We start from the raw sequence: 27,758 nt of genomic DNA on the forward strand, positions 1-27,758 counted from the left end.
TATATATATATATATATATATATATATACATCCCTGCCACATTTCTCCATGTAATGTGGAGTTGCGTCCGGAAGGGCATCCGGCATAAATGTGCCAAACCAACATGCAGATCAACTTTGGATCTGTTGTGGCAACACTGACCGAAGTTTCTGTGTAGGCTCTCAGTTGTCCAGGTGGTTTCCATAGTAGAGAAGATTGAATCTTCGACTGGACTGGGTTGCTTGACGCGAGGACGTTTCGCTTCAAATCACAGAAGCTTCCTCAGCTAAAATTCTTGCTCTGGAAGTCTGACTTCTGTCTGATTCTTGTAGAGAATAATAAAACAGAAGCCAAGTCTGACTTCTGTCTGATTCTTGTAGAGAAGAATAAAACAGAAGCCAACAAAAGCTGGAGTTTTAAACCTAACCACACTCCTCCTACTGAGAGGCAGATTGCTATAGGCTAGTGACTAAACAATAGCTCTAATTAGCAACTATTGTGCTGTAGTTAGCACACCTAATGGCAGGACCGCTGTCCCTCTAATGATGGGATGGATGCCTTTCTGATGGCTCCCTTGATGACGTGAATGACTCATTACCATGAACAAAAGACTGAAACTCCTTTGACCTGAGTACCCCATTGTAAACAGGGGATAAAGTGTGTCTCAGACCCCCTCCCCGGTTAAGGCTGGGTTTCAAACATTTCACAAAGAATGCCTCCTTGACCCCTCTCTCAAACCATTTCTTCTCTTTGGCTAATATTTTAACTTCCTTGTCCTCAAACGTGTGGTTAGTGTCTTTAAGGTGGAGGTGAACCGCAGACTGAGGTCCACTGGTGCCCTCTCTGTGTAGCCTTTTGTGTAAAGGTTGCTTTGTTTCACCTATGTAGTGTTCGTTACAGTTTTCCTGACATCTGATAGGATACACTACATTGCTCTGTTTGTAACTAGGGATCCTGTCCTTAGGGTGAACTAATTTCTGTCTCAAGGTGTTAACCGGTTTAAAGTAAACTGGGATTTTGTGCTGTCTGAAGATCCTCTGTAGTTTTTCCCCTACTCCTGCGAAATAAGGGAGAGACACTCCTCTTCTTCTTGTCTCCGTCTCCTGTCTATCTGGTCTCTTTGTTCTCTGGGACTTCTGCACTTTGTCCAGGGACCATCGTGGGTACCCACATACTGTGAGGGCTTTCCGGACACGTTGTTGTTCTTTAGCCCTTCCCTCTGCAGTTGTGGGCACCTGTAGGGCTCTGTGTTGAAGCGTCCTGATCACCCCGAGCTTGTGTTCAAGGGGGTGGTTTGAGCCGAAGAGCAGATATTGGTCAGTGTGAGTGGGTTTTCTGTAAACCCCTGTCTGGAGCTGCCTGTTCTCTCCAATCGTAACATCACAGTCCAGGAAGGCTAAAAGGTTGTTTCTGGCATCCTCACGTGTGAACTTGATATTAGCGTCCACCGAGTTGATGTGTTCTGTAAAGTCCTCAACTTGCTGTTGCTTGATTTTCACCCATGTGTCATCAACATATCTGAACCAGTGACTGGGAGAGATGCCCGTGAAAGACGTCAAGGCTGTCTTCTCCACTCGCTCCATGTACAGATTGACCACAATGGGGGATACCGGAGACCCCATCGCACAACCATGACACAACGACACAACGATGTCACATCAAATGACACCATAGTTTCATAGTTTTTATCTTGTTCACAAAATCTTGTGTGTTCTCCACATGGTGGTCTGAGTTACCCACTAGAGGAGCCAAAATCCACTTGAGGTACTTGGCCAAATTGTACGTGATGGAATCTGTGCTACATACAATAGGCCTGAGTGGCACATCCTGTTTGTGGATTTTGGGCAGTCCATAGATGCACAGAGTGGCGTCCCCAGGGTACAGTCTGTAGTATGTCTGCCTGTCGATGAGTCCCTCTTTCTCCAGGTTTTGGAGGTAGCTAAAACCTGGAGAATGTGTTGGAGTCACTGAGCAAGTTGTTAGTTCACCCTAAGGACCTGATCCCTAGTTACAAACAGAGCAATGTAGTGTATTCTATCAGATGTCAGGAAAACTGTAACGAACTCTACATAGGTGAAACAAAGCAACCTTTACACAAAAGGCTATACCAGCACCACAGAGAGGGCGCCAGTGGACCTCAGTCTGCGGTTCACCTCCACCTTAAGGACACTAACCACACGTTTGAGGACAAGGAAGTTAAAATATTAGCCAGAGAGAAGAAATGGTTTGAGAGAGGGGTCAAGGAGGCATTCTTTGTGAAACGTTTGAAACCCAGCCTTAACTGGGGAGGGGGTCTGAGACACACTTTATCCCCTGTTTACAATGGGGTACTCAGGTCAAAGGAGTTTCAGTCTTTTGTTCATGGTAATGAGTCATTCACATCATCAAGGGAGCCATCAGAAAGGCATCCATCCCATCATTAGAGGGACAGCGGTCCTGGCATTAGGTGTGCTAACTACAGCACAATAGTTGCTAATTAGCGCTACTGTTTAGTCACTAGCCTATAGCAGTCTGCCTCTCAGTAGGAGGGGTCTGGTTAGGTTTAAAACTCCAGCTTTTGTTGGCTTCTGTTTTATTCTTCTCTTCAAGAGTCAGACAGAAGTCAGACTTCCAGAGCAAGAATTTTAGCTGAGGAAGCTTCTGCGATTTGAAGCGAAACGTCCTCGCGTCAAGCAACCCAGTCCAGTCGAAGATTCAAGCTTCTCTACTACGACACTGAGCAAAAACAAAAACAAACAAACAAAAAACAATGGAGCAGCTGAATGGGACTTACTGACTGGGATGTATATATTACGGTCAAGGAATTTCATTTTCAACTAATGTTAAACCAAATGTGGCACACAATTAGATGGATGCCAGAAGTGCCCTGGCAAGGTCAGTCAGAGGGCAATCATTTGGGTGAAGGTCAACGTCATTGGAGTCAAACGTCAGATTCCCGTAGCTCTTACTGTCTTCATAACCACGGGTACGATCACACTGTATACTTAAAACATGAGCACCCTCAGAGTGGAGAGAGGCCATGCACATTACACACGAGCAATCACAAACTCAGGCTTAAAAAATGCCATACTTCTGCAAGCAATGCGATAGGTCTGAAACTCATTACTCCAAAAGCATGACCTTTAGCCTGTGTCACTGCCTGCTTTTTCAATTTTTATAGAAAATAAGAATTTCTGTAAAATCTACAAACAATATGTGATGCACCCAAATTATTCCATAAAGAGTGCTTGAAATGTTTTTCAAAATAAATGGTTGTTTCAAAAGTTCTGGCGGGTTAAAACGAAAGCAGTGTCTCCGAACAATACTAAACCAACCAATTTCCCCTGCAGATTGTTACATTTGCATAATTACAGGCCTGGAAAAGTAAAGTTGTTGTTTCTACACAAAAACAAAAGCAAGCATTCTGAACAACTCGACAAAAATAAAGAGAAGTTTGTGGAGTACAAATATTTTTCTTCACTATCTTGTCAGTCAGAGGTATTTTCCCTCTCCGTTGAATATTTATGTTCTGCTAAACATAGTTCACGCTGCCCAAAAGTTAAAGTATCTGTGGTGGCAACAGACTGACTACTGAGGATAAGAATACAAAATCACCATGTGTTTTGTGTGTGTATGTGTGCATTCAGGATGGTCACAGTGTAATTGCACGGAGGGCAATAAATGAGCGGTCTTGTGTTTTCCGGCAACCTATTGACTGCTAGAAGGGGACTGAGCCAGAAAGCATGCGAACAAAATGAACCATGCCAGGCTGAGACCCAACTAATGTGCGGAAATGGAGAATAGACCCCTTAACTCTTGTTATAAAAATAAATTAATTTCCACCTGACTTCTCCCTCAGAGGGTGTGTGCGGCTTGAGAAAGCTGAAAATGCAGAGAGGCTTGTTAAACATTTGCTGTGTACCAATGCTTTTTTCATAAGGCAGGAGGCAGTTGAAACACATTTTGCTCATTACGCTGCTGCTGCGTAGTATGTAACCCGCAACTGAAGCAAAACAGCCTGGGCAGCTACGCTCCTGTAATCAACAACTTAGTTTGCAGACTGAGGCTGATTGTGTCCCAGCTGGAGGTTTCTCATTTTTTAATTAGACCACTGCAGGTTAGAAATGTCTTGCTGTTGCTCTCCTACAATTACGTCTCAAAATTATTGATTACATTTTTTTTAAACAACTGGTGCTTAAAATTAGGGATGTCCCAATCAAACTTTTTACTCCAATACTGATACAACTCATTTAAGACAGCGTACTTGCTGATACAGAGCACTGAAACGATACTTGCATTTTCTGCGATAACACACTTGAACAGAGCGCACTGCGAGTACGTTAAAGTCTCTCCAGTGTATATGCTTGGCAAGTCTGCATTACATTAAGAAAGACACACCTGCAGTCCCGGCTGCTCATTAATGTTTTTATGTATTATAATAAAATGAAATGAAGAAACAACTTTTTAAATGACTTTTATAAATTCTCCTCTTGTAGTATTGTACTAATATTCACTTCAAAAACGGGGATGTGATTATTAAGATTCAGAAATAAATTCTGGCCAATAGGTGTCAATAATGTTCATTAAATGTGTGGTGAGACTGAAGTGGAAGTAGTACTCACTCCTGATCAGTTGGTGGCAGTAATGCATTTATAGGATGTGACCAGTGTTGCCACAGTTACTTTGAAAAAGTAATCCAACTACTAATTACTGATTACTCCTTGAATAACTTAGTTACTTTACTGATTACTCAATTGTAAAAGTAACTAAGTTAGATTACTAGTTACTTTTTAGTTACTTTCCCCAGCTGTCGACAACCCTCTGCCACCTCAACATGACAATGATACCTGTTTTGCCAAAACTCACTTTATAGTCACCCTTTCTTGACTTCAATGAAAATAAATACTTGTTTTATAAAAGTAAAATAAAGACCTCTTTCTTGACCTCATATTTAACTGTTGACAGTAAAACTTGCAATTTCTAACCTACATTGTTTATGAATGTAACTATTAAATTCTTTCTAACATTTTTCTAACATTTAAATTCTCTCTAAACATTTTACTTGTCGAAATTATTATTATTATAAGTAGTTTTAGTAGTTGTAGTAAAAAAAAGGCTTCAAAAGTGGACCTTTAATCTAGGGGTGTTGTGGGGAAGGGGGGGCACATCTTTGCCCCACGCCCCATTCCATCTGGATTCGCCCCTGCTTTGGTGTCTGAGCACAAAGAATGGATAACATTTATTTATGCAGAAAACATCACCAGATTTACAGGTAAAAACGTTTTATTGCGTTTTCCCATCACATGGTCCTCAGAAAGAGAGTTTAGGTGCATTTGAGTGGAAAATAGTGTTAGTTGTTGACGTGTCGCGGAGGATCAGCTGTTTTTAACAAGCACATACAGATCGGCTCAGCTCAGAATTCTAAATAAAGGAGAAAAAAGCATAAAAATGTCTTTGTAAAGCTCAGTGCAGATGTGCTGTTGTCACTGTGCTTTAAGAGGTGAGGACGAGTCGTAGCTGCTGCAGAAATCTGCGGATGAAAAGCTCACAGCTCGCTTAAAGTGGGTAGTTCAGTCGAACCCCGACGCCCTGTTCACGGACCAAGTTTAATGCTGCTATCGACCCACAATGCAAAAATAATAGTAACGCACAGTGACTTGGAGAAGTAATTTTAATCTGAGCTGCCAACTGTCCTGCATTCAGCAGGATTTACCCCCATGTCCCATGTCCTGCATGGGTGTTTGTGGGATGCCCATTAGTCCCACAGTTGTGTGGGTCCAGGCATGCCCCCAGAACTCCCCTAGTTACGTTCCGCACTGTGCCCGCTCGCATTGGTAACGTCAAATGTTGGCAGGTATGTTAATCTACGCAGAGCTGAAAAAGAGTGAAGCTGCATTTGTCAAAAATAGATTTGATACCAAGGTATTTGAAGCGAAATAAAGTAGAGCTGTCTTTAAAACTCTTCTGAAATGCAATCCGAATGAACTACCAAGCATCAAATTGAGAACTAGCCATCGGATCAGTCGACATGCCGATTCTGAATGGACCGCAAAGCCAGTTGGGGTGAGACTCTTGTTTGATAAAGACCATTCCTAGTCATCCTAATCTGCCTTGATCAGACTGAGTAGCAGTCTTTGAGATCAGATTAGGACATACTGATTTAGCCTTTGTGTGGGGTTCATATTTTTGTTTTTCAGCCAGTGTTCACGGGTCTGGTGGACCTGCTGCATTTTTTTGGAGGTTTTAATTCAGCATAAAGAATTTTATGTTGAAATACTTGACAGATGTTTACTCCATCCCAGTTAATTAATTAATCTTATCATTTTTTTCTTTTGATTAATAAATGAAACCGGGTCCATACCTGAACACCATACAAGGGTTAAAACACCATGAAATCACACTCTGACTTGATTGTATTTGTGCTCCAAAACTAGATGAAGCCAGCTGACGTACTGTATAAGAGTATAAGTAGCACCTGTTAAAAAATGCCTCTTGAAGAGGAAAAACCCATATATGTCACACTGGAGCAGTGGTGGGCACAGCAAACCAAAAAATTAGCTTCCATAACAGAAAATGAGCTAACTGAAAAGTTATCTTTTATAAAGCTAAACCACCCAAAAATTTATCAGAAGCTACAGATAACTTCCAGTATTGGCTGCGGTACACTTGCAACTACTAACAAACTAATTTTGAGTTTTAACAACACAATCGCTTCTGGTAGCACCAAAAGCAACTACAGACCCAAATAATTAGTCAGCATTTCTGTCTCTGTGAGCCCTGCCCACTGCTGGAAGCTCCTGTTTACTATATAACTTCCAGCACCGAAGCTCAACTCTCTACTCAATAACAGCATTGCCATGAGGTGGAGGTCTTGGAAAATAAGGCAGTGCTGACTTATGTTTATAAATAAAATTAATACTGAAAGAATAACTTCATTAATGTAAATTCTGTCATTTGTACAAAGTTAAAATATAACATAAATCTTTTAATGTTGAATAATGCACTAATTCTGAAGTTTTATAACAAACATTGATAGATGACAGAGGATTATGTGTAAAATGCGCCTCCGCTAACACTGATTGGTTGACTCATTCAACCAACACGTTAATATGAGGTGTGTCGTGTGTTGGTGTTTACAGATAAATGTGCTTTTGTAAAATATGCCATTTTTTAATTTGTAAAGAAAAGACATTTTCAAAAAAAAAAAAGCCAAGTGTAATTAGATAACCGTCTGATATAACCGGTGTCAAAATAAATAGAACACTGCCAACTAAAGCTGAAACAACTAATCGAGTTAATCAATTAAAATCGATTATTAAAATAGGTGTCAACTAATTTAGTCATCGATTAGTTGCTAAATAACTTTGTTTTACCGCAAATGTGTCGTTTCTTCCATATAATCAACCGAGCTTTGCTTTGAATCTTGAACCAATGGAGTGCTTCGAGCTGCTGCTTCGTTGGTTTCATTTGTTTTATTTCGCTTTATCTTAATTTTTCCCCACTAAAACCTTAAAGAGCATATGTCTGTGAGGAATATTTACCTTTTTAATGTTAAACTGACCTGTTATGGTCTTCTGAAACAGTTGATAGATGTATTTTATGCTAACATGTTAGCATGTCTATGGCGTTTTCACTGTTAAAGTTAGCATTAAGCTGCTGGCATTTCAGCATGTTTGTGCATTTGTTTTCTGTATAATAATTAATGGCTCAGCGTTTGTTGTCGTAAAAGAGTCAAATGTATTACAAATTATAATATTTTTTAATTTATTTTATTTATATATTAATAATAATAGCAACAATAATAATAGTAATAATAACTAATAATGCTACAATACAATTTTAGAGAAAGAGACACGAGTCACATGTGTCATTGTGAAATGACCACATAGTTTACAAGTTATACAGAGAATGTTGCAAATATAATGAGTCTGGCTACAGTTTTTGATTTAGGTTTTATGGTTAACTGGTTATGCTAATTGCTCATTTGCAGCAACAAAAACTACCTCTTTTTTCACCATATATTTTATAACATTTATATGTTTCAATGTTGTTTTATGGCAACTCAGCACTTTGATAAAGCAATGCCATTTGAAATAATTTTTGTTCTTTATTATAAACTGTTTTATTCTTTATTATTTTATCTTTCAACAGCCAAGGGACATTTGACGATTTGTTGATTTTCAAGTATTTTAGGTTTTCAAATAATGTTCTGTTGTTAAATAAAGTGATGGAAGGAGAGAAAAATTGTTTCCCCGGCACATTTTTAAAAAATTCCCCGCTAATCCGATTAATCTATTAATTGTGTCGAAACCCCATCAGATTCATTGATGATCCAAATAATCGTTTGTTGCAGCCCTACTGCCAACTACTGGACGCTCAGTACTAGGGTGAATACTGCCATGAACACTACTGGCCAGTAGATGGCACTAGAGACAGTGAAACTTTGCCAAAACAAAATTCCAAATAATCCCTGTCTGCTACATTTAAAGATGTGTGGAATTTAATAAACGCAAACTGAATTTCAGACATCTTATATATATTACTCTGGAACAAAGATGACAGACAGTGTTTGACATAAGCAGGACTCTAATAGCAAACAGGAATCGATTGCTATGATTCCAATTGAAAATAATGGAGGAGCAACCTGAGCTGCTTCTGGTATTTTTACATAAAACAAACACAATAACAATGTTTATAAACCCAGAGAATATATTCACGATAGTTTTAGGCACAATATACAAAGAGTTTAATGCTGTTGTCCGTGTGGAGCCTGATCAGAGCGTCTCAAATGCATTTCTTCTGCCGTGAATGTACTGAGGTACCCATAATGCACCTGGGCACAGCATGTCCACACTAAAACCTTCAAAATTATTGCATTACTTTAAAACTACAACCCATATCTGTTATTTTCATTTTATAAAACTTCAGACGTGACATTAATTTAAATAACTTGTCCGAAATTAGTTTGGTTAAAATTGTAACCATAAGTTAAAAATGTCTGCCTCTGGATGACTTGGGTGATATTGCCAGTGTGTCAGGGGATCAAAAGAAATGACCTTTTTTCATGATCAGTTCTCCTTTGCCTGCATTGAATAGAGTGGTTTCTTCTAGAACCAGCTCGCTTCTGTTTACGGAGGACAGAACTGTGCGTCTAATATAAAACATTTAACAGGTAGGTACTTAAAGGTGCATTTACACATAAGCAAGACGCGTTACGAATGTCATTTTTCTGTCATTCGTGACACATTCCTGACATTCCTAATGTGACTTAAGGCATCTCAATAGGTTTCTTAATAGTGCGTGTTGGTGCATGATATTTTTGATATTCATGGAGCATGTTTTTGCCTGTCAAAAAATCTTCCACGAATGTCACACACCACCCTCATTTCGTCTCACGTCGTGGAGGTCGCAACTGAGTGTATTGATCCGTCTTGATGAGTAGTGATCCTTAACAGAACGTGACATTTGTAGTGGTTCATGTGATGGTTGTTGGAGCCCAAACTGTCACGCATTATTACGAAGTGACACGGAAACTGTCAAGTTTTGACACGACTTGTAACGCGGCGTCACATTTCACTGCGCGCCATGACGGATCCGTTTTCTGTCATGTGCGCACAATTAAACTCGGCTCCAAATGTCGGTCCACAGTTCCTGCTGAAGCTCCTCAGTAACCGATGAGCAGGAGAATGAGTCTGAGCCAGATGAACCAGAGGAGCGAGAGGAGACTCACGTGCAGCCAGACATCTCTGCACCTTCTCCAGTCCGGCGGAGGAAGAAGCGTGCGCACAATTAAACCCTGCTGCACCCCATTCAGTTTGATTGCTGACACCAAGTCGGCTAAAAGTCAAATTTCAGTGCTCTTCAGCGCGCTCCTGCAGGTGTTCCACCTGCTGCATGCGCCTGATGTTTGGGAAAATGGGCAAGACGAGAGCCGCATGAAGCCACACATCTGGCTCTGTCCTCCTTCTCCTCTCTGTGCCACTCCATGGCACAGAGTCCAACTACACATGCAGTCACAAAGTTCTTCTGAAAAACTGGAGCGATCTGAATTCGGTTGGATGAATATGGGTGTGTGTGTGGAGACAATTCACCTCGTTCACAACGTGACAGAACTTAACGATGCGCTGTTACGTGCAATAGCGCGTGATAGCGCATAACAACGCGGAACACTATTCTTGACCGTGCGTAATGGTTCCTGATAATTCTCCGGGAACATGTGCCATTAATCGTAACGTGTGGTAACAGGTTGCAGCAGTTCCTAAGGACACCTGACGCCTCTGCCCCGAATCATCACATTCGTGATCAGCGGCCAAGAATGTGCACTTCGTGGCATTTGTGACTTGTCGTCGTTATGTGTAAACATAGCATTAGATTTCATAGATGCTTGTAACTATTCAGCTTTGTTTACCACATCTGCAAAAATATGTTAGCGGTCTAAAAAGGACCAAAACTTATCGGAAGATAATTGATAATTAGTCCGATGATGGTTTTCAAAGTTATCTGAAAAGCTAATCTGATAATGAAAACATTATCTTCAATAATTAGCGGAACTGTGCTCACCACTGCACTGGAGTATAGGTCGAACCTTTTTTTCTCTATTATCAGCTCGAATTTTGGGTTTTTGTGCATTGTTGAAGTGTATGTTTTATTGCCATTTATTCTTTTATTGTTAGAGTTGATATTGTTTAGTGTTTTGATTCATGTGAAAGTCCCATACCATACCATACCATACGGTGCACGAGCACAGCCAATGTTGCATTCGCCGGAATACCCATTTAAATAAAATGTCTCACAAATAAAAATAAATCACAAATAACTCACCCATTTGTGCCTGTTTTTGTCTTGTACAAATCCTTTTCTCATTTCTTAAATGTGTTTCTTGGCAGGTGATGTCAGCTGATGTCTGGCGAGTCTGGCAGAAAGTTGTAAGTCTGCTCAAACTTTTGAGTAGACATCAGACAGAACATTACTGGTGGTTGCATGTTTGTTTTGTCCTGTACTTGTTCATAGCTCAACAGTCGATGTTAAGCTGCTTTCTCATGTCAGCAGCAGAAAAACCGTACAGCAGAATTCCATCTGCAGCGGCAGACTGCAGAAGATGACATGATGCGTGATCATTTCTCAATGATAAACACACAGACAATAATTTACTTCATTGAAACATATACACAGCATATAGAAACCGTAGATCTGATGGCAGCTTAAAAAAGTGTTGTTTTTGTGAGGTTAAAAATTAATTCCTGTCTGAAATATCACACAGATTATTCCTACCTGCTCTTTCATAACGCAAGCCGACATGGCATTTAACAATCACAATGGATCACATTAAAATGATAAAGAATCAAAGAGAAATTAGAAATTAGTTTAGGGAATGTCAGTTGCTTTCATTCTCGTTGACTAGTTTTTCTTCCACAACCAACATGAATATGAATCTGCCACCCACTATAAGCACAATTACTGTCATCAGTCTGAGAGCCGCAGACAGTTTCTACAGGTTATTACTGCCGTATGACAGCCTATTATCTCTGTATGACAGCCTATTACCTGCACAGGAGCCGAATAATGAAATAGGCGGAAGGACAGAGGGAAGACAGTGTGCTATCTACAAATCAAACAGATGCTCTTTACATCAAGCCCCAGGCAAGGAAGGACTCTGCTTCATGATGCACACTCACTTGTGCACCAGTACGCCAATTTCTCAATATCCCGTTTTAACAAAGGCACTGCATTCAGGGGTATAATGGAGAGAAACGCTAACTCAAGCCAAAATGTCACTCCATCTGTGGTTGGTTAAATGCCACAAAAAAAATACTGTTAACTTTTGCAAACCATTTACAAGCACATCGAGTGTAAGATTGCAAAGACTTTTACCCCCATCTACTGTCTCTAGAACAGCAAACCAGACCCTTTAAATGGACTGCATTTATATGGTGCTTTTCCATCTATATCAGAAGCTCAAAGTGCTTTACATTGGTGCCTCACATTCACCCACTCACACACCAATGTCAGGGTGCTGCCATGCAAGGTGCTCACTACACATCTGGAGCAACTTGGGGATTAAGGACCTTGCCCAAGGGCCCTTAGTGATTTTCTGGCCAGACAGGGGTTTGAACTGAGGATCTTCTGATCTGAAGCCCACTACTAAACCACGAGACCATCACCTTTCCAGACCCTTTACTTTCTCCTTGTGGGCGGTGAGCCAACATGGGCGTGACATCATGTTGTTTTTTTTAGCTAAATCCTACCGGCCCCATGGCTGTTGACTCGGGCCTGTATCCCTGAAGCAGCCTAAGGCTAAAAATAGCTCAGAGTGAATTCCTTTTATTCTTAGACATTTCTTATGGTGTGTTTACACATAGGCAAGACGTGTTACGAATGTCATATTTGCGTCATTCTTGGCACATTCCTGACATTCTTGAGGTGACAACGCATCTGAATAGGTTTCTTAAAAATGCGTGAATGTCAGGCACCACCCTCATTTCGTCTTGATTTGTGGTGATCCTTAATAGAGGGTGACAGCGTTCTTCTCTGACATGCACAGAATTAAACCCTGCTGCACTGCATTCAGTTTCATTGCTGCAGTGACACCAAGTCGGCTAAAAGTTTCGTTCCAATGCTCATCAGCACACTCCTGCAGGTGTTCCACCTGCTGCATGTGCCTGATGTTTGGCAAAATGAGCGACACGAGAGGCGCATGGAGCCACACATCTGGCTCTCTCAGTCTCCTCCTCCTTTCTGTGGCACTCCATGGCACAGAGCCCAACTAAGCATGCAGTCACAAAGTTCTTCTGTTCTGGATTTTGAGGAGCAAACTGGAGCGATCTGAATTGTTCAGCAGCTGATGGATGAATATGGGGGTGTGCATGGAGACAATTCACCTCATTCACAACCTGACAGAACTTAACCATGTGCTGTTACATGTGATAGCGTGCAACAACACGGAACATTATTCTTGACCGTGTGGAATGGTTCCTGATAATTCTCCAGCAACACATGCCATTAATCGTCACGCGTGGTAACAGGTTGCAGCAGTTCCTGAGGACACCTGACGCCTCTGCCCTGAATCACCACATTCATGATCAGCAGCCAAGAATGTATACTTCATGGCATTTGTGACTTCCCGTCGTTATGTATAAATGCAGCTTTAGAATTTTCTCTTGGTAAAATTGTCAGCAAAGCACTTTAGGCCTTAAGAGAGCTCTGAAGGTGCCAAACTGGTAAGAGTAGTGAGGAGGACTTTTAAGAAGCCTAAGAGTGTCTTAAGCAGAGGAGATGGAGGAAAAGACAGAGGAAGGAGAGATATTCTCCATATGTAGGTTGACAGTGATTCAGTAACACACTACTGGCTTGATCTACAAAGTTATTTTATGTTAATTTGCAATCTTAATGTATTTATAAATTGTCTAGGTTCTTGTTATCATATACACACTGTTAATCTTATTATTATTATTATTATTATTATTATTATCGGTATTACATTAATATTGTTATTTTCTTTTATATAACAGCTGAGTGGATCCTTGTCATTTGACTGGTGCTTGTATGTCACATGACATGGATTAATTCATCCCATTTGTGTTGCATTGCATTTAGAGTGCAGTTTGGTTCCATTTAGAGTGCAAATTTGGTTCCGTATGTTTGGTACCATTGCACTCTGCACACACACGCACGCACATGTGCACGTCCTCATGCATGCGCACACGTCATTGCGCATGCGCCCACGAGTGCACAACACACGTGCATGCACACACAAAACAAATTCCCTGTGCTGTCTGGAGGCTGTTAGCAGGAAGAAAGAAGAAAAGCTGGACTCATTTCTGACGTGATTTTTTTTTTTTTTTTTGCTGCACTGAGGACGTAGACAGTCGACCAACCTGGTTGCGTGTGTGTGCGCGGTGAGCAATGACACAATGATCTGATTGAGCTAACTGATGCTGCTTGTAACACACACACACACACACACACACACACACACAAAATCCACTTTGCTGTAAGCCATCTGGATGCATGAAGACCTGTTCACATGAAACACTGATGTGATTTTTGGCTTTACTGAGGAACTACACAAAGTCTCTTTTTTTATGGAACTCTGAAGTCAGTACACAGCATCACTGGACTACACGTCACAGTGGAACACCAAATGTAAGTCCCTTTTCTGTTGTTTATAAATTAATAAAATATCTAATGACAAGGATCTATGTTAGCCGTTATATAAAGCAAATAATGAATGTTTTTACATTCTTTCAATGGTACAAATGTTTAATTTGGTGAAAGCTTTCACCTCATAAAATATTCACATTATTGAACTCATAAACATTCATTATTTGTATATTATTACTTCTATTTTGTCATTTGATTCTTAAATGGACCACAGTGGTAAGTGTTTTTACTTTCTTGTGTCATGCATGCATTTTTATCATATTTTTAATTATATTATGTACTTACTAAATAAACGCACGCACGCACACACACATGCTTTTAATATATAAATATTCAGCATGTGAATGACATTCATTCAAACATTTTCAAACTGTGTATCAATTCATTTAATTTTGCTGAGTTGCATCATCATAACAAAGTTATCCTCACAATTACATGTCTTAATGCAGTTCATGTTATATGATTGGTTGATTTTACTGTCCATTCATGACTAGGAGGGTGGCGTGCATTTTTTAAATATCTCCACCTCTTTCCATGACAACCAATCACAGCTCTTAGAGGACTGAGTCATACCTAGCAATGGGGTCAACCCCACCTCCTCACAAAGATTGTGAAGTTTCTGTCCCCTCCTTGCTCAGACATGCTCTCAGACACCTGCTGGCTCCCTCTTCGGCTAAGATTCCTTGCCAGGAAATTTTAGGCTAAGTTAGGAGCTCTTTGAGAGGGCTTTGAGTTGCTTTGTGGACATGGGCCCAAGTCACCAGGTGTTGACCTCTGTGCAAACCACCACCCAGGCCTCGCTCCAAGAGGAGGCTCCAGTTTCTCTAATCTAGGTGAGGTGACTCTATCCTTACTTGTATCCATCACTGAAGAGTCTTTCTGAATCAGCCTTTGTCTGTATCCTCAACTTCGACCAATTTGCTGAGGGTGGCCCAAGCAGGACCTAATGTTCCAGACAGCACAGCTCCCACTATCACTAGAGCACACAAGCCCTCCACCACCATAAGATGGCAGAAGAGTTAAAAGATATGTGGGGTTAGCTGACTGGTGTAATGCCACCATGACACAAACCAGGATAAGTGGGAAAAAATGAATGAATGAATTGACAAGCAAAGCTATTGAATCCTCGATGTGGAGCTCATCCATATTGTGTGAAGAAGCTATTATCTTGTGCACACAATATGTTATTGTTTTCATAACTAGTAGAGAAGCTTGAATCTTCAACTGGACTGTGTTGCTTGATGTGAGGACTTTTCGTTTCATATCACAGAAGCTTCCTCAGCTACAATTCTTGCTTTGGTAGTCTGACTTCTGTCTTGACTCTTGTAGAGAAGAATAAACCAGAAGCCAACAAAAGCTGGAGTTTTTAACCTAACCAGACCCCTCCTACCGAGAGGCCGACTGCTATAGGCTAGTGACTAAACAATAGCTCTAATTAGCACCTATTGTGCTCTAGTTAGCACTCTCCTAATGATGGGATGGAAGCCTCCCCTGATGGCTCCCTTGACGACTCTCCTGATGACGTGAATGATTCATTACCATGAACAAAAGACTGAAACTGCTTTGACCTGAGTACCCCATTGTAAACAGGGGACAAAGCATGTCTGAGACCCGCCCCCCGGTTAAGGCTGGGTTTCAACTGTTTTACAAAGAATGCTTCCTTGACATCTCTCTCAAACCATTTCTTCTCTCTGGCTAAGATTTTACCTTCCTTGTCCTCCTCAAACGTGTGGTTGGTGTCTTTCAGGTGGAGATGAACTGCAGACTGAGGTCCACTGGCGACCTCTCTGCGGTGCTGGTATAGCCTCTTGTTTAAAGGTTGCTTAGTCACACCTATGTAGTGTTCATTACAGTTTTCCTGACATCTGATATAATACACTACATTGCTCTGTTTGTAACTAGGGATCCTGTCCTTAGAGTGAACTAATTTCTGTCTCAAGGTGTTAACCGGTTTAAAGTAAACTGGGATTTTGTGCTGTCTGAAGAGCCTCTGTAGTTTTTCCCCTACTCCTGCTAAATAAGGGAGAGACACTCCTCTTCTTCTTGTCTCCGTCTCCTGTCTATCTGGTCTCTTTGTTTTCTGGGACTTCTGCACTTTGTCCAGGGACCATCGTGGGTACCCACATACTCTGAGGGCTTTCCGTACAAGTTGTTGTTCTTTAGCCCTTCCCTCTGCAGTTGTGGGCACCTGTAGGGCTCTGTGTTGAAGAGTCCTGATCACCCCGAGCTTGTGTTCAAGGGAGTGGTTTGAGCCAAACAGCAGATATTGGTCAGTGTGAGTGGGTTTTCTGTAAACCTCTGTCTGGAGCTGCCTGTTCTCTCCAATTCAATCAATCAATCAATCAATCAATCAATCAATCAATCAATCAATCAATCAATCAATCAATCAATCAATTTTTTTTTATATAGCGCCAAATCACAACAAACAGTTGCCCCAAGGCGCTTTATATTGTAAGGCAAGGCCATACAATAATTATGTAAAACCCCAATGGTCAAAACGACCCCCTGTGAGCAAGCACTTGGCTACAGTGGGAAGGAAAAACTCCCTTTTAACAGGAAGAAACCTCCAGCAGAACCAGGCTCAGGGAGGGGCAGTCTTCTGCTGGGACTGGTTGGGGCTGAGGGAGAGAACCAGGAAAAAGACATGCTGTGGAGGGGAGCAGAGATCGATCACTAATGATTAAATGCAGAGTGGTGCATACAGAGCAAAAAAGAGAAAGAAACAGTGCATCATGGGAACCCCCCAGCAATCTACGTCTATAGCAGCATAACTAAGGGATGGTTCAGGGTCACCTGATCCAGCCCTAACTATAAGCTTTAGCAAAAAGGAAAGTTTTAAGCCTAATCTTAAAAGTAGAGAGGGTGTCTGTTTCCCTGATCTGAATTGGGAGCTGGTTCCACAGGAGAGGAGCCTGAAAGCTGAAGGCTCTGCCTCCCATTCTACTCTTACAAACCCTAGGAACTACAAGTAAGCCTGCAGTCTGAGAGCGAAGCGCTCTATTGGGGTGATATGGTACTACGAGGTCCCTAAGATAAGATGGGACCTGATTATTCAAAACCTTATAAGTAAGAAGAAGAATTTTAAATTCTATTCTAGAATTAACAGGAAGCCAATGAAGAGAGGCCAATATGGGTGAGATATGCTCTCTCCTTCTAGTCCCCGTCAGTACTCTAGCTGCAGCATTTTGAATTAACTGAAGGCTTTTTAGGGAACTTTTAGGACAACCTGATAATAATGAATTACAATAGTCCAGCCTAGAGGAAATAAATGCATGAATTAGTTTTTCAGCATCACTCTGAGACAAGACCTTTCTGATTTTAGAGATATTGTGTAAATGCAAAAAAGCAGTCCTACATATTTGTTTAATATGCGCTTTGAATGACATATCCTGATCAAAAATGACTCCAAGATTTCTCACAGTATTACTAGAGGTCAGGGTAATGCCATCCAGACTAAGGATCTCGTTAGACACCATGTTTCTAAGATTTGTGGGGCCAAGTACAATAACTTCAGTTTTATCTGAGTTTAAAAGCAGGAAATTAGAGGTCATCCATGTCTTTATGTCTGTAAGACAATCCTGCAGTTTAGCTAATTGGTGTGTGTCCTCTGGCTTCATGGATAGATAAAGCTGGGTATCATCTGCGTAACAATGAAAATTTAAGCCTAATAATTTTAGCCGTCTAATAATACTGCCTAAGGGAAGCATGTATAAAGTGAATAAAATTGGTCCTAGCACAGAACCTTGTGGAACTCCATAATTAACTTTAGTCTGTGAAGAAGATTCCCCATTTACATGAACAAATTGTAATCTATTAGACAAATATGATTCAAACCACCGCAGCGCAGTGCCTTTAATACCTATGGCATGCTCTAATCTCTGTAATAAAATTTTATGGTCAACAGTATCAAAAGCAGCACTGAGGTCTAACAGAACAAGCACAGAGATGAGTCCACTGTCCGAGGCCATAAGAAGATCATTTGTAACCTTCACTAATGCTGTTTCTGTACTATGATGAATTCTAAAACCTGACTGAAACTCTTCAAATAGACCATTCCTCTGCAGATGATCAGTTAGCTGTTTTACAACTACCCTTTCAAGAATTTTTGAGAGAAAAGGAAGGTTGGAGATTGGCCTATAATTAGCTAAGATAGCTGGGTCAAGTGATGGCTTTTTAAGTAATGGTTTAATTACTGCCACCTTAAAAGCCTGTGGTACATAGCCAACTAACAAAGATAGATTGATCATATTTAAGATCGAAGCATTAAATAATGGTAGGGCTTCCTAGATCTTTCAGGTTTGGAGTTTCAGCTCCCTCCAAAGATTTTCTATTGGGTTCAGGTCTGTAGACTGGCCAGGCCACTCCAGGACCTTGAAATGCTTCTTACGGAGCCCCTCCATAGTTGCCCTGGCTGTGTGTTTGGGGTCACTGCCATGCTGGAAGACCCAGCCATGACCCATCTTCAATGCTCTTTCTGAAGGAAGAAGTTTGTTTGCCGAAATTTTGCAATACATGACCCCATTCATCCTCCCTTCAATACGGTGCAGTCGTCCTGTCCCCTTTGCAGAAGAGCACCCCCAGAGTATGATGTTTCCACCCCCATACTTCATGGTTGGGATGGTTTTCTTGGGGTTGTTCTCATCCTCTAAACATGGTAAGTGGAGTTGATTCCAAAAAGCTCTATTCTGGTCTCATCTGGTGTTCAAATACTTATTTGCAGCAGTAACATGCAAATAAATTATTAAAAAAAAATCATACATTGTGATTTCCGGATTTTTTTTAGATTATGTCTCTCACAGTGGACATGCACCTAAGATGAAAATTTCAGACCCCTCCATGATTTCTAAGTGGGAGAACTTGCAAAACTGCAGGGTGTTCAAATACTATACTATTATATATATATATATATATATATATATATATATATATATATATATATATATATATATATATATAAAGCCCAGTCTCATAGCAAGTCGTGATTCAGCAGCACGAAATATACATTAATCTATTAGTAAAGGTAAAGGCATTTATATAGCGCTTTTCCATCTGCATCAGACACTCAAAGCGCTTTACAATAATGCCTTACATTCGCCCCCATGTCAGGGTGCTGCCATACAAGGCGCTCACTACACACGAGGAGGAACACGCGGATTAAGGACCTTGCCCAAGGGCCCTTAGTGATTTTCCGGTCAGGCTGAGATTTGAACCGAGAATCCTCTGGTCTCAAGACCAACGCTTAATCACTAGACCAGTGGTGTCCAAAGTATTCCAGAAAGGGCCAAGAGGGCACAACCCCCCCCCAACAGCAGCCATGACCCCAGCAGGCGACCCCACCGATGAACACATCCCACCTCTCAAAGTGATGTTAATCTGTGAAATCACCCACTGGAGCCAGCGGCCGCAAGGAAAACACGCACCCCCGTGATACTGGTTCGTGATATTGTGACGAAAATCGCCTCATTTTTATCATGGCAGCACAAATTCATTCTAATTCATTCTGTGATGGCTGCACAAAATTAAAAGTGAAGCGGGGGGGTCAGGGTGGTTATGGTTAGGGTGGGGGGAAGCACTAGGATTAGGTTATGGTTAAGGTTAGGGTTGGGGTAGGAGTAGGGTTAGTAATAGTGACTTTAAAAAAACCCTGTCACGAAAATTTAACTCATTTCGTCACGGGGGCACGAAAAAAAAAACATGAGACTGGGCTATATATAGCGCCCGTCACAGGAAAAACACCTCCGTGTTGATAACCATTTGTAAAATCCAGGCGGCTTTTGGTGGCTTTCAGTTGAGTGAGTATCTGAGAAATTGTTTAACAGCAGGGCATGTTCAAACTTGTCCTTAAGGCTTCCAACAGAGGTGTTTTTCCTGTGGCAGGCACGCTGCGCCGGCTGCGAGCCGACGCGCCAATCCGTCCGCACGTCTTTCATTAAAAAATCTCCTTTAACAGTGGAATGTCCGGATAAACTGCTGATCCTGACTTCTTCTGAAAGTTCTCTGTTCTCTCACGACGTCCTGGGTCAACGGAGGCTTAAATTTGGAGGTTTTCAGCTTGAAACAGGATGACGACGTCGCCTCGGAGCGCTGCGCGACATCCCGCTCCGTGGGAAGTCCTTACAGCGATAGAAACAATCCAAAATCTCTCATCAGCCGTTAAAATTTTCACTGAAAACCAGCTTAATTTGTCGAATGGTATCCACTCGGATGTGCCTCACAGTTTTGGAAAACATTTTGATGAAGCACAGCGCCAGTCTCAGCAACTTCTCAAACAAAGGAATTCCGATGAGGGGGCTGGACCACTCCTCCCACAAGGCGTGCTCACAGGCAAATGACGTCACCGACAGGCGTGAAAAAACTCTCGCATGCCCACGAGGGTTCAAGCTTGGCTGATGTAATTACACGTGATTCAAATCAATATGGTTTTTTAAAAAAATAATAAGGTCGGATACTTTTCTAATAGACCTTGTGTGTGTATATATATATATATATATATATATATATATATATATATATATATATATATATATATATATATATATATATATATACTACTACTACTACCACTACTAATATGAGCAACAGGTTCATTGTTGTGCCCTATAGCAGATTGTACACGAAGTTCTTGAAATGAAGCAATATCTTCATCTGGTGGCCATGTACCTTTAATGCAGGTACAAGAGAATTTCGCCAAGAGCTCCTGTATATAAAATTCCAGGATTTTACCAAAATAAATGTACCACCAGCTTGATACACACACACACACACACACACACACACACACACACACACACACACACACACACACACACACACACACACACACACACACACACACACACACACACACAATTTTTAAATGGGGATGTTCCACCACCATTCTATGACTCAATCCTGTCTGTACAAGGACTCTTAAAAAATATCTCCAGCACCATGAAAAGCAACAGGTGGCAGAGGTGCATGGCTTCACTGTCCCACATGGAGAATGTTCCAAGCTGTTGACTCATGCTGGTGCTCTGCCAACCTGAGTGCACTCCTGCCATCTCCAGCTTAAGCTTTTGTTCAACACACCTGCATTGAACATTCTCCACTTGGACAGCACAAGCCATTGTCTGCGCCATCAACGCCTGGGACATAAGCATGGGCCCGAGGAATCCTCAGAGAAATATGCTTCAAATATAGATCCATTGTGTAGCAGCGCACTTTGCCGGAGTCATCCGCACACATTTCTCCCATGTTCAGTGTGGTTTTGGGTCCACTGAAAGGCTATAAACGCTGACATTCTGCCTGTCATCTCTCATTTGTGCAGGTGGCCACAACACACCTATGAGCCATCTACTGGAATCTGTGATTGCAAAGTAAACCTGCACCCTCTTGGCCCTTTCTGGCATGTCTTTGCATATCACTGGCCTAGGTAGTGAGGAAGACAAATTCTGCTTAGGGCCCACTAAAGGCTCTGCCGGCACTGTTTAACCCATTTACATGTAGTCATTCATGCATATGTTTGCATTTCTACTCCAGTGAAGGTGGCTCTGGGGGGGGGGAATGGTCAGGAGCCTGTCCCAGTTGTCATAGTGTGTGAGGTATAGTTCCTCCTAAACACTGGAGCAAGTTTGCAGGAGAAACTGACTGTAAAGAAGAGGAGCCTGCATACAGCAGGAAAAGAAGAGGGAAGATGACAAGTGCTGGATTTTTATTTATTTATTTTTTTATCACAAACTATTTCTGAAGTACTTCTTATTGAAGGAATGCTTTAAATGAGTGTAAGATTGTTTAGGTTTGACGCACTGAATGTAATATGCTTGATTTATGCGTAATTGAACTATTTCAGTGAAATAAACTTAAATGTTTTCTGGTTCTTTTCCCCAAACTATTTGAGACTTCATCAGATTTTACAGTGAGCACTTTAAAGCTCCATAAATGATGCGCAATATAAATATACGTTCGGTTTCTTCAGGGTTTCTCGATAAACTTCATATAAATTTGTGCTCATGTGGTGTTTTGGCTCATATACGTGCACGTGCTGAGCGCCAAACCTTCCCAAACTGTAAAATGATGATGATAATACTGAATATACCTCTTCAAACAGCTCCAGGCTGTACGTGTTGTCATCGTCTGCGAAGAAAACCACGCCGGTGTCCAGTCGGCTCCGGTGCTGTCTGAGCCACGTGAGCGCCACATTCCTCTGTTCTGTGGCGCGCGGCATACCTGCACGCTTGAACCTTCGAGGTGTGAACACGTGCAGATGCGTGTATGGCACGCCGCACCGCGCCAGGAAGCGCGCCACCAGCTCTGTGCGCGCCGTCGAGTCCTCCACTACGATCCAGTGGAAACGTGGCACCTGGCGGAACGCGTGGGCCAACCGGGTCAGCTCTGCTTTCTGCACCGGCCGGCTGTACGTGGGAGTGATGGCGTAGATCACCGGCAGAGCGGACTGGTTTTGGCTGCCGCCGTCGGATCCTGGCGCGCCGACACGTGTCGACCGCTGCGCCCTGCCAGTCCGCCCCGCTGCCGGAGCCTGGATTGTCCTTTTAGTGTCGATATCGATCATGATGATGACGATGAGGACCCACGGCAGCAGGATGAAGAAACGGCTGAAGAACACTGATTTCATAGCGAGGCTGAAGTTACCGCGCGCCTTCACTCCATCGCAACGGGAAGGCGCCGATCGACCACCCGCAACTCCGCCACTCCGCGTTCACTGGTCCCGTGGTGTAATTATGAACTGCCACACACCACAACCCGGCGCGCTGAGTCCATTTTAAACTGTGGAAAGCACAGAACCGTCCGCGCGGAATGGTTCCCCGGAGTGCCTCCTTCTCGTCCTCCTCACCCGTATGGGACTTCAGCGTTTCTTGCGCGTCCTGTCCTCCTCCGGCTCACTTAAGTAAAGATCTCGTTAAATTCCCATGTTCGGTCGTCCTACAGTTTCCAAAGGTTGTAACAGCACGGAGCAGTCCGTCCTGAAGCATGCGGTGTAGCCCACCGACGTGCGCCACCGAGGAGCATCACTTGGCGCAGACAGAGCGCTGATCCGAGTTTGAGGATAATAAATGAGGCAGGAGGGGAGACGGGACAGGGGATAAAACCACAGAGAGAGAGAGAGAGAGAGAGAGAGAGAGAGAGAGAGAGAGAGAGAGAGAGAGAGAGAGAGAGATGCTCCTCCTGTGTTTGTGTTTACCAACAGCAGGAGCACTCAGAAGTGCACATAAACCAAAGCGCAACAGGCGCCTCAACCACACTAAAGGACAAGTTATGTTATGTTAGCAATAAAATCTGACCAGTCCACTAATTATTTCTGTAAAATTTATATGCAGTTGTCACTTGTCACCCTTCAGGCCAGAAAAAGAAACAAAGCGATGTATTGTTTTAACAACCCAGTCTCATCGCAGTTCATGGGACTGGGCTACAAAAAGTACATTAATCTGTGAGTTTGTGACAGAGGTACAAAAATGGCGTGTTTTTCATAATGGGGACACAAATTCATTTTGTGATGGGGGGTCACAAAATGTGGGGTGAAAGGGAGAAGGTCTGAGGGAGTCATGGTTAAGGTTTAGGGAGGGAAGATTATAAATAGTAAAATAAAAAAACGTGAGACCGGGTTGTGTTTGAATTTGTGTGTGTGTGTGTGTGTGTGTGTGTGTGTGTGTGTGTGTGTGTGTGTGTGTGTGTGTGTGTGTGTGTGTGTTTGCACTAGATAACTCAAAAATGGCTAGACAGATTACCTTACAAAAATGGTGGGAGGTATGCTTTGATAGATATCTAGAGGTGACTTGGAGTAGTTTGGTCAAAAGTCAAGGAAAAGATGGTCCGAAAAAGACTTTTATTTATTTATTTATTTTTGTATATCTCAAGTATGAAGAAGCATAGAGGGATCAAATTTAGTGGGAATATTACAGGATTAGATTTCTAGATGTGATTATGGAGGTCAAAAGTCACTGTCAAGGAAAACAATCTGAAAAGTGTTTTATGTATATCTCAAAAACCAATAAGTCCAGATGGATCAAAAATAGTGGAACTATACAAATATGTAGAGGTGATTAGATTTGTGGTAGTTTGGTCAAAGGTCAAGGACAATATGGCCCAAAAACACAGTTTTCTATGTGCATCTCAACAACCAAGAAGCCTAGAAAAGCCTAAAGCATATATTCATCAACAGAATATTTGCTTGATTAGTTGGTTATGAATGACTTCATAATGGAGCCACACATTCAGTACGTAGTCAAAAACACCATTACAGACGTATGTATGCACTTATACATTTAAAACGAGAAGGTAATGCATCAGCTCTCTGATTTTCATCTAAAACATAAAATCTACAGTAGATTTGAATCCACCAGGTGCCTTCTGGCAAACTGGAGCTGAAATTTCACAACTTCTTTTTAAAGGACGTCACACAAAAATCATAAAAACTTAAATTTAGTCTGTTAGTGACCATCCGATGATATGCCAGGATTACTCTATGGGGCCATGATTGTAGCAAAATTATGTGCAAATGTGTATTTCGATCTGTGTGTGTGTATAAAAGCCAAGATGATGGGTTGCATAAGCTGGCTTTTATATTTAAACACAGAAAAAAGGATGCCCTCAAAGTGAATCAATGGATGTTCTTCCTGTGCCCATCCAGGCTTAAAATGTTAAGGGTGACCAATATCATTGGTGCTTGCGCCACCTGGTGGTGTGAAGCATTATAGCCACAGAGGCACAGACAAGTTTCCACACAGGTACAAATCATTGACGCATTTGTGTATCTTACGCAGCAGGAGTGTAGCAAAAGTCACTGGAAGAACACATCCAATAAAAATGCATAGATTTACACATTTGTGGATCTGGTTACAAACACTGATTTTTTGTTTGTTTGGTTTTTTTTTGTTTGGTTTTTTTTGCATATTTGTGGCTCTGGTTACATACACACAGATCGAAATACACATTTACAAATACTTTTGCTACAATAATGGTCCAATAGGTCTAAAAGAATACAACATTCACAACAAACAGCTACAGAGACTGCCAAAAACAGAGCATTTACGTAGCTTTGAGGAAACGTCCAAGCGCGCTTGGATGAAATGTAGCTGCTAATGTTAAGAACAGAACGGCAAATTAATTGCAAAGTTTCCATAAGTGTGGGCAAATTAATTGCAAAGTTTCCATAAGTGTGATGTTGTGTTATGAGACCTTGCTTTTAAGTTATAACTGTTGGTTTTGATGCAGTCGCAATAAAAGTAGCAGCCACTCTCCACTGTGAGAAGACTTAGTGCATGTGCACATCCATTAGTCATGAACACAGCCTATTAAAAACAGTCTTGTTTATAAGTACATTGTAAGTGTTCTCATCATTATAACTGTGAAAAATCTAAGATATACATCTGTGTGATCAGACAGCGTGGAAAACTGCGGAGAGTTCCACATGCACGTTCATGGTGGGAGCTATAACAGGGTTAAAACAGCATGCTGCTCCGGTACAGAGAACAGACTCCGCACACACTGAGAGTCAAAATCCAACAGACTCTCTCGAAGTAAAATTAACAAAACCTACCAACTCCACTGATGAGAACAAAATACAAAAAGAAAAAAATGAACAGGGCACTCACCCAATGATTTCAAAGATTAAATATGTAAAGCTCACACCATCAAAGAAATCCTCATGCATGGATCACAGGTCTCAACTCGCACCATCATGCACAGATGATGTGCAATTGCCATCCAGGGAGCCATGTCCAGGTCCACGCCATCCTGTTGTGGACAGATGTCCTCCATGGTTGCGCTGTGTTTCAGCCCACCGATGTGCATGGAAGCTGACCAAGGCCACCAGCATGAGATGTTATCCCACTATGGTCCTGATTTAGAAGAAGAAAAAGGATAAACCCAGCTGTTGCAGATAGGTGTGTCCAGCCCACTGGACTCTCTCAGCCACTTCCAAAAGCGGCTTTCTCTCCAATCATCTCTGCTATTTTGGTGTGCTCCCACAGCGGCTCCGCAGTCAGCTCCTCACAAAGTTCTCTCACAATTCTGGAACATTAGATATAAAGTCCATTATCTCCTGAAAATAACATATTCAGACTTTTTCCAATGTAAGAAATACATCTGCATGTTCAGGCAGCCTGTAAAAACAGCATCGTGGAAACATTCCACGTGCGCATTCACGATGACATTGCGTCCTGTGATACAGACAGCAGAGCCAGCACATGTTAGGATCTAAAACCAGACAGACTCTAAAAAAATTAAGAGTGTCGTAACCTGTGTACTTCCTCAGTCTAGCAAAAAAAAAAAAAAAAAAAAACATCAGAATTTTGTCCAGGTTTTCACCCTAACAGCTCTTCATGCCTCCAGATGGGTTATGGCATGGTGGATTTGTTTGTGTGTGTGTTAGAAGAATTAGCACCGTCAATTAGCTTGTTCAAATCATTGTCTGTCAGCAAAACAAACTCCGCCATTTTATCTAAACGCAGCCCTCACAAGCGTGTGCGTGGGTGGGGTTTGCAGCGTACAATGGTATATAACATATGGAACCAAATTTGCACGGTAAATGGAGCCATATTTGCATGCTAAATACAACACAACACAAATGGGATGAACAATCCATGTCACGTGACATACAAAGCACCAATCAAATGACACTCAACCGTCATATAATTAGCAATAAAATACACCAGACCACTAATTATTACCACATGTGCGCAGATAGACTTACAATCATGAATACGTTGATGTTATGTTGCTAACCGGGATGTTAAATAAGTTTAAGAAAATCCTTCTCTCTGCCACCATGTAATAATATGTGTGAACAGTGGGGTTTGCATGTGTTCTGGGTGCATACTCGTTAATAAAAAAAAAATAACTCTGTGCCTCAAAGTGAGACTCGATCATGCCCAGGTTCTGAAAAAGTTCCACTGAATCTACATCCAAGCGTGAGAAAAACCCCGTAGATTATTAATGAGCTAATTAACAGTAAGAGTGTGTGTAGTGCACTTAATGTATCTCAGTAGCGGGAATCTGGAATTATGCTTTCTTCATTCTCTGGGTGTTGGATCTATAAAGTGTGTGTGTGTGTGTGTGTGGGGGGGGGGGGGGGGGGCAGTCTTCAGGTTTACGGGAACAAATGCTGAGCAACAGACATAATTCACTCAACTGAAAAAATAGAAAAGTGGAAAAGGTACACTGTCTAATGTTTTATTAGAATAAGAATAACATGATGTACTGGATACAACCCACTCTCTCGGCAGCTCATAGTGGAATTACAAAAAGTACATTAATCTATGGGTTTGTGATGGGGGAATGAAAATGGGGCGCTTTTCATGACAGGGCATGAAATGTGGGGTGATGGGGGTATGGGAGGTTATGGTTCGGTTTAGGAGAGGGGACACACTTACGGTTAGAGTTAGAGGGACAAATGAAAAAAAACACGCGTCATTAAAATAGGGCGCTGTTCGTGACGGGGCATGAAAAAAAACATGAAACTGGGGTGGCTGGAAAACATCACACCACAGAAATAATGTGCTTTTAAAAAAAGTGACTTTAAAAATCATAATTTTAATCACGGAATGGGGGGGTTAACATCAAATGCTGAATTTTTCTTGTGTTACAGAGCAGGAAATCAGACTTCTGGTGTTGTTTTGATCTTTCTTTCTTTTTTTGTAGTAGTA

At 41.7% G+C, this 27,758-nt stretch overlaps 1 protein-coding gene and 2 long non-coding RNA genes across 3 annotated transcripts in view; 2 read left to right on the top strand and 1 right to left on the bottom strand.

The window, feature by feature from the left end:
• Window positions 1-23,179, bottom strand: part of b3gat2 (beta-1,3-glucuronyltransferase 2 (glucuronosyltransferase S)) — a 218,790-nt gene extending 195,611 nt beyond the window's left edge. Inside the window, exon 1 of the mRNA XM_034184793.1 lies at window positions 22,193-23,179. Coding sequence (XP_034040684.1) covers window positions 22,193-22,729 — 537 coding nt within the window. The 5' untranslated portion in view covers window positions 22,730-23,179. The remainder of the gene's footprint in view (window positions 1-22,192) is intronic.
• LOC117523303 lies at window positions 3,573-25,207 on the top strand. The gene is made up of 3 exons (XR_004564469.1): window positions 3,573-3,583; window positions 20,695-20,700; window positions 25,138-25,207. It is a non-coding gene; the product is annotated as an uncharacterized LOC117523303 (long non-coding RNA).
• LOC117523302 lies at window positions 3,585-11,106 on the top strand. The gene is made up of 3 exons (XR_004564468.1): window positions 3,585-3,595; window positions 5,307-5,311; window positions 11,024-11,106. It is a non-coding gene; the product is annotated as an uncharacterized LOC117523302 (long non-coding RNA).
• Window positions 25,208-27,758: the final 2,551 nt, after the last annotated feature.

Source organism: Thalassophryne amazonica, chromosome 13, assembly GCF_902500255.1.
Source record: "Thalassophryne amazonica chromosome 13, fThaAma1.1, whole genome shotgun sequence".
NCBI classification, from domain to species: Eukaryota; Metazoa; Chordata; class Actinopteri; order Batrachoidiformes; family Batrachoididae; genus Thalassophryne; species Thalassophryne amazonica.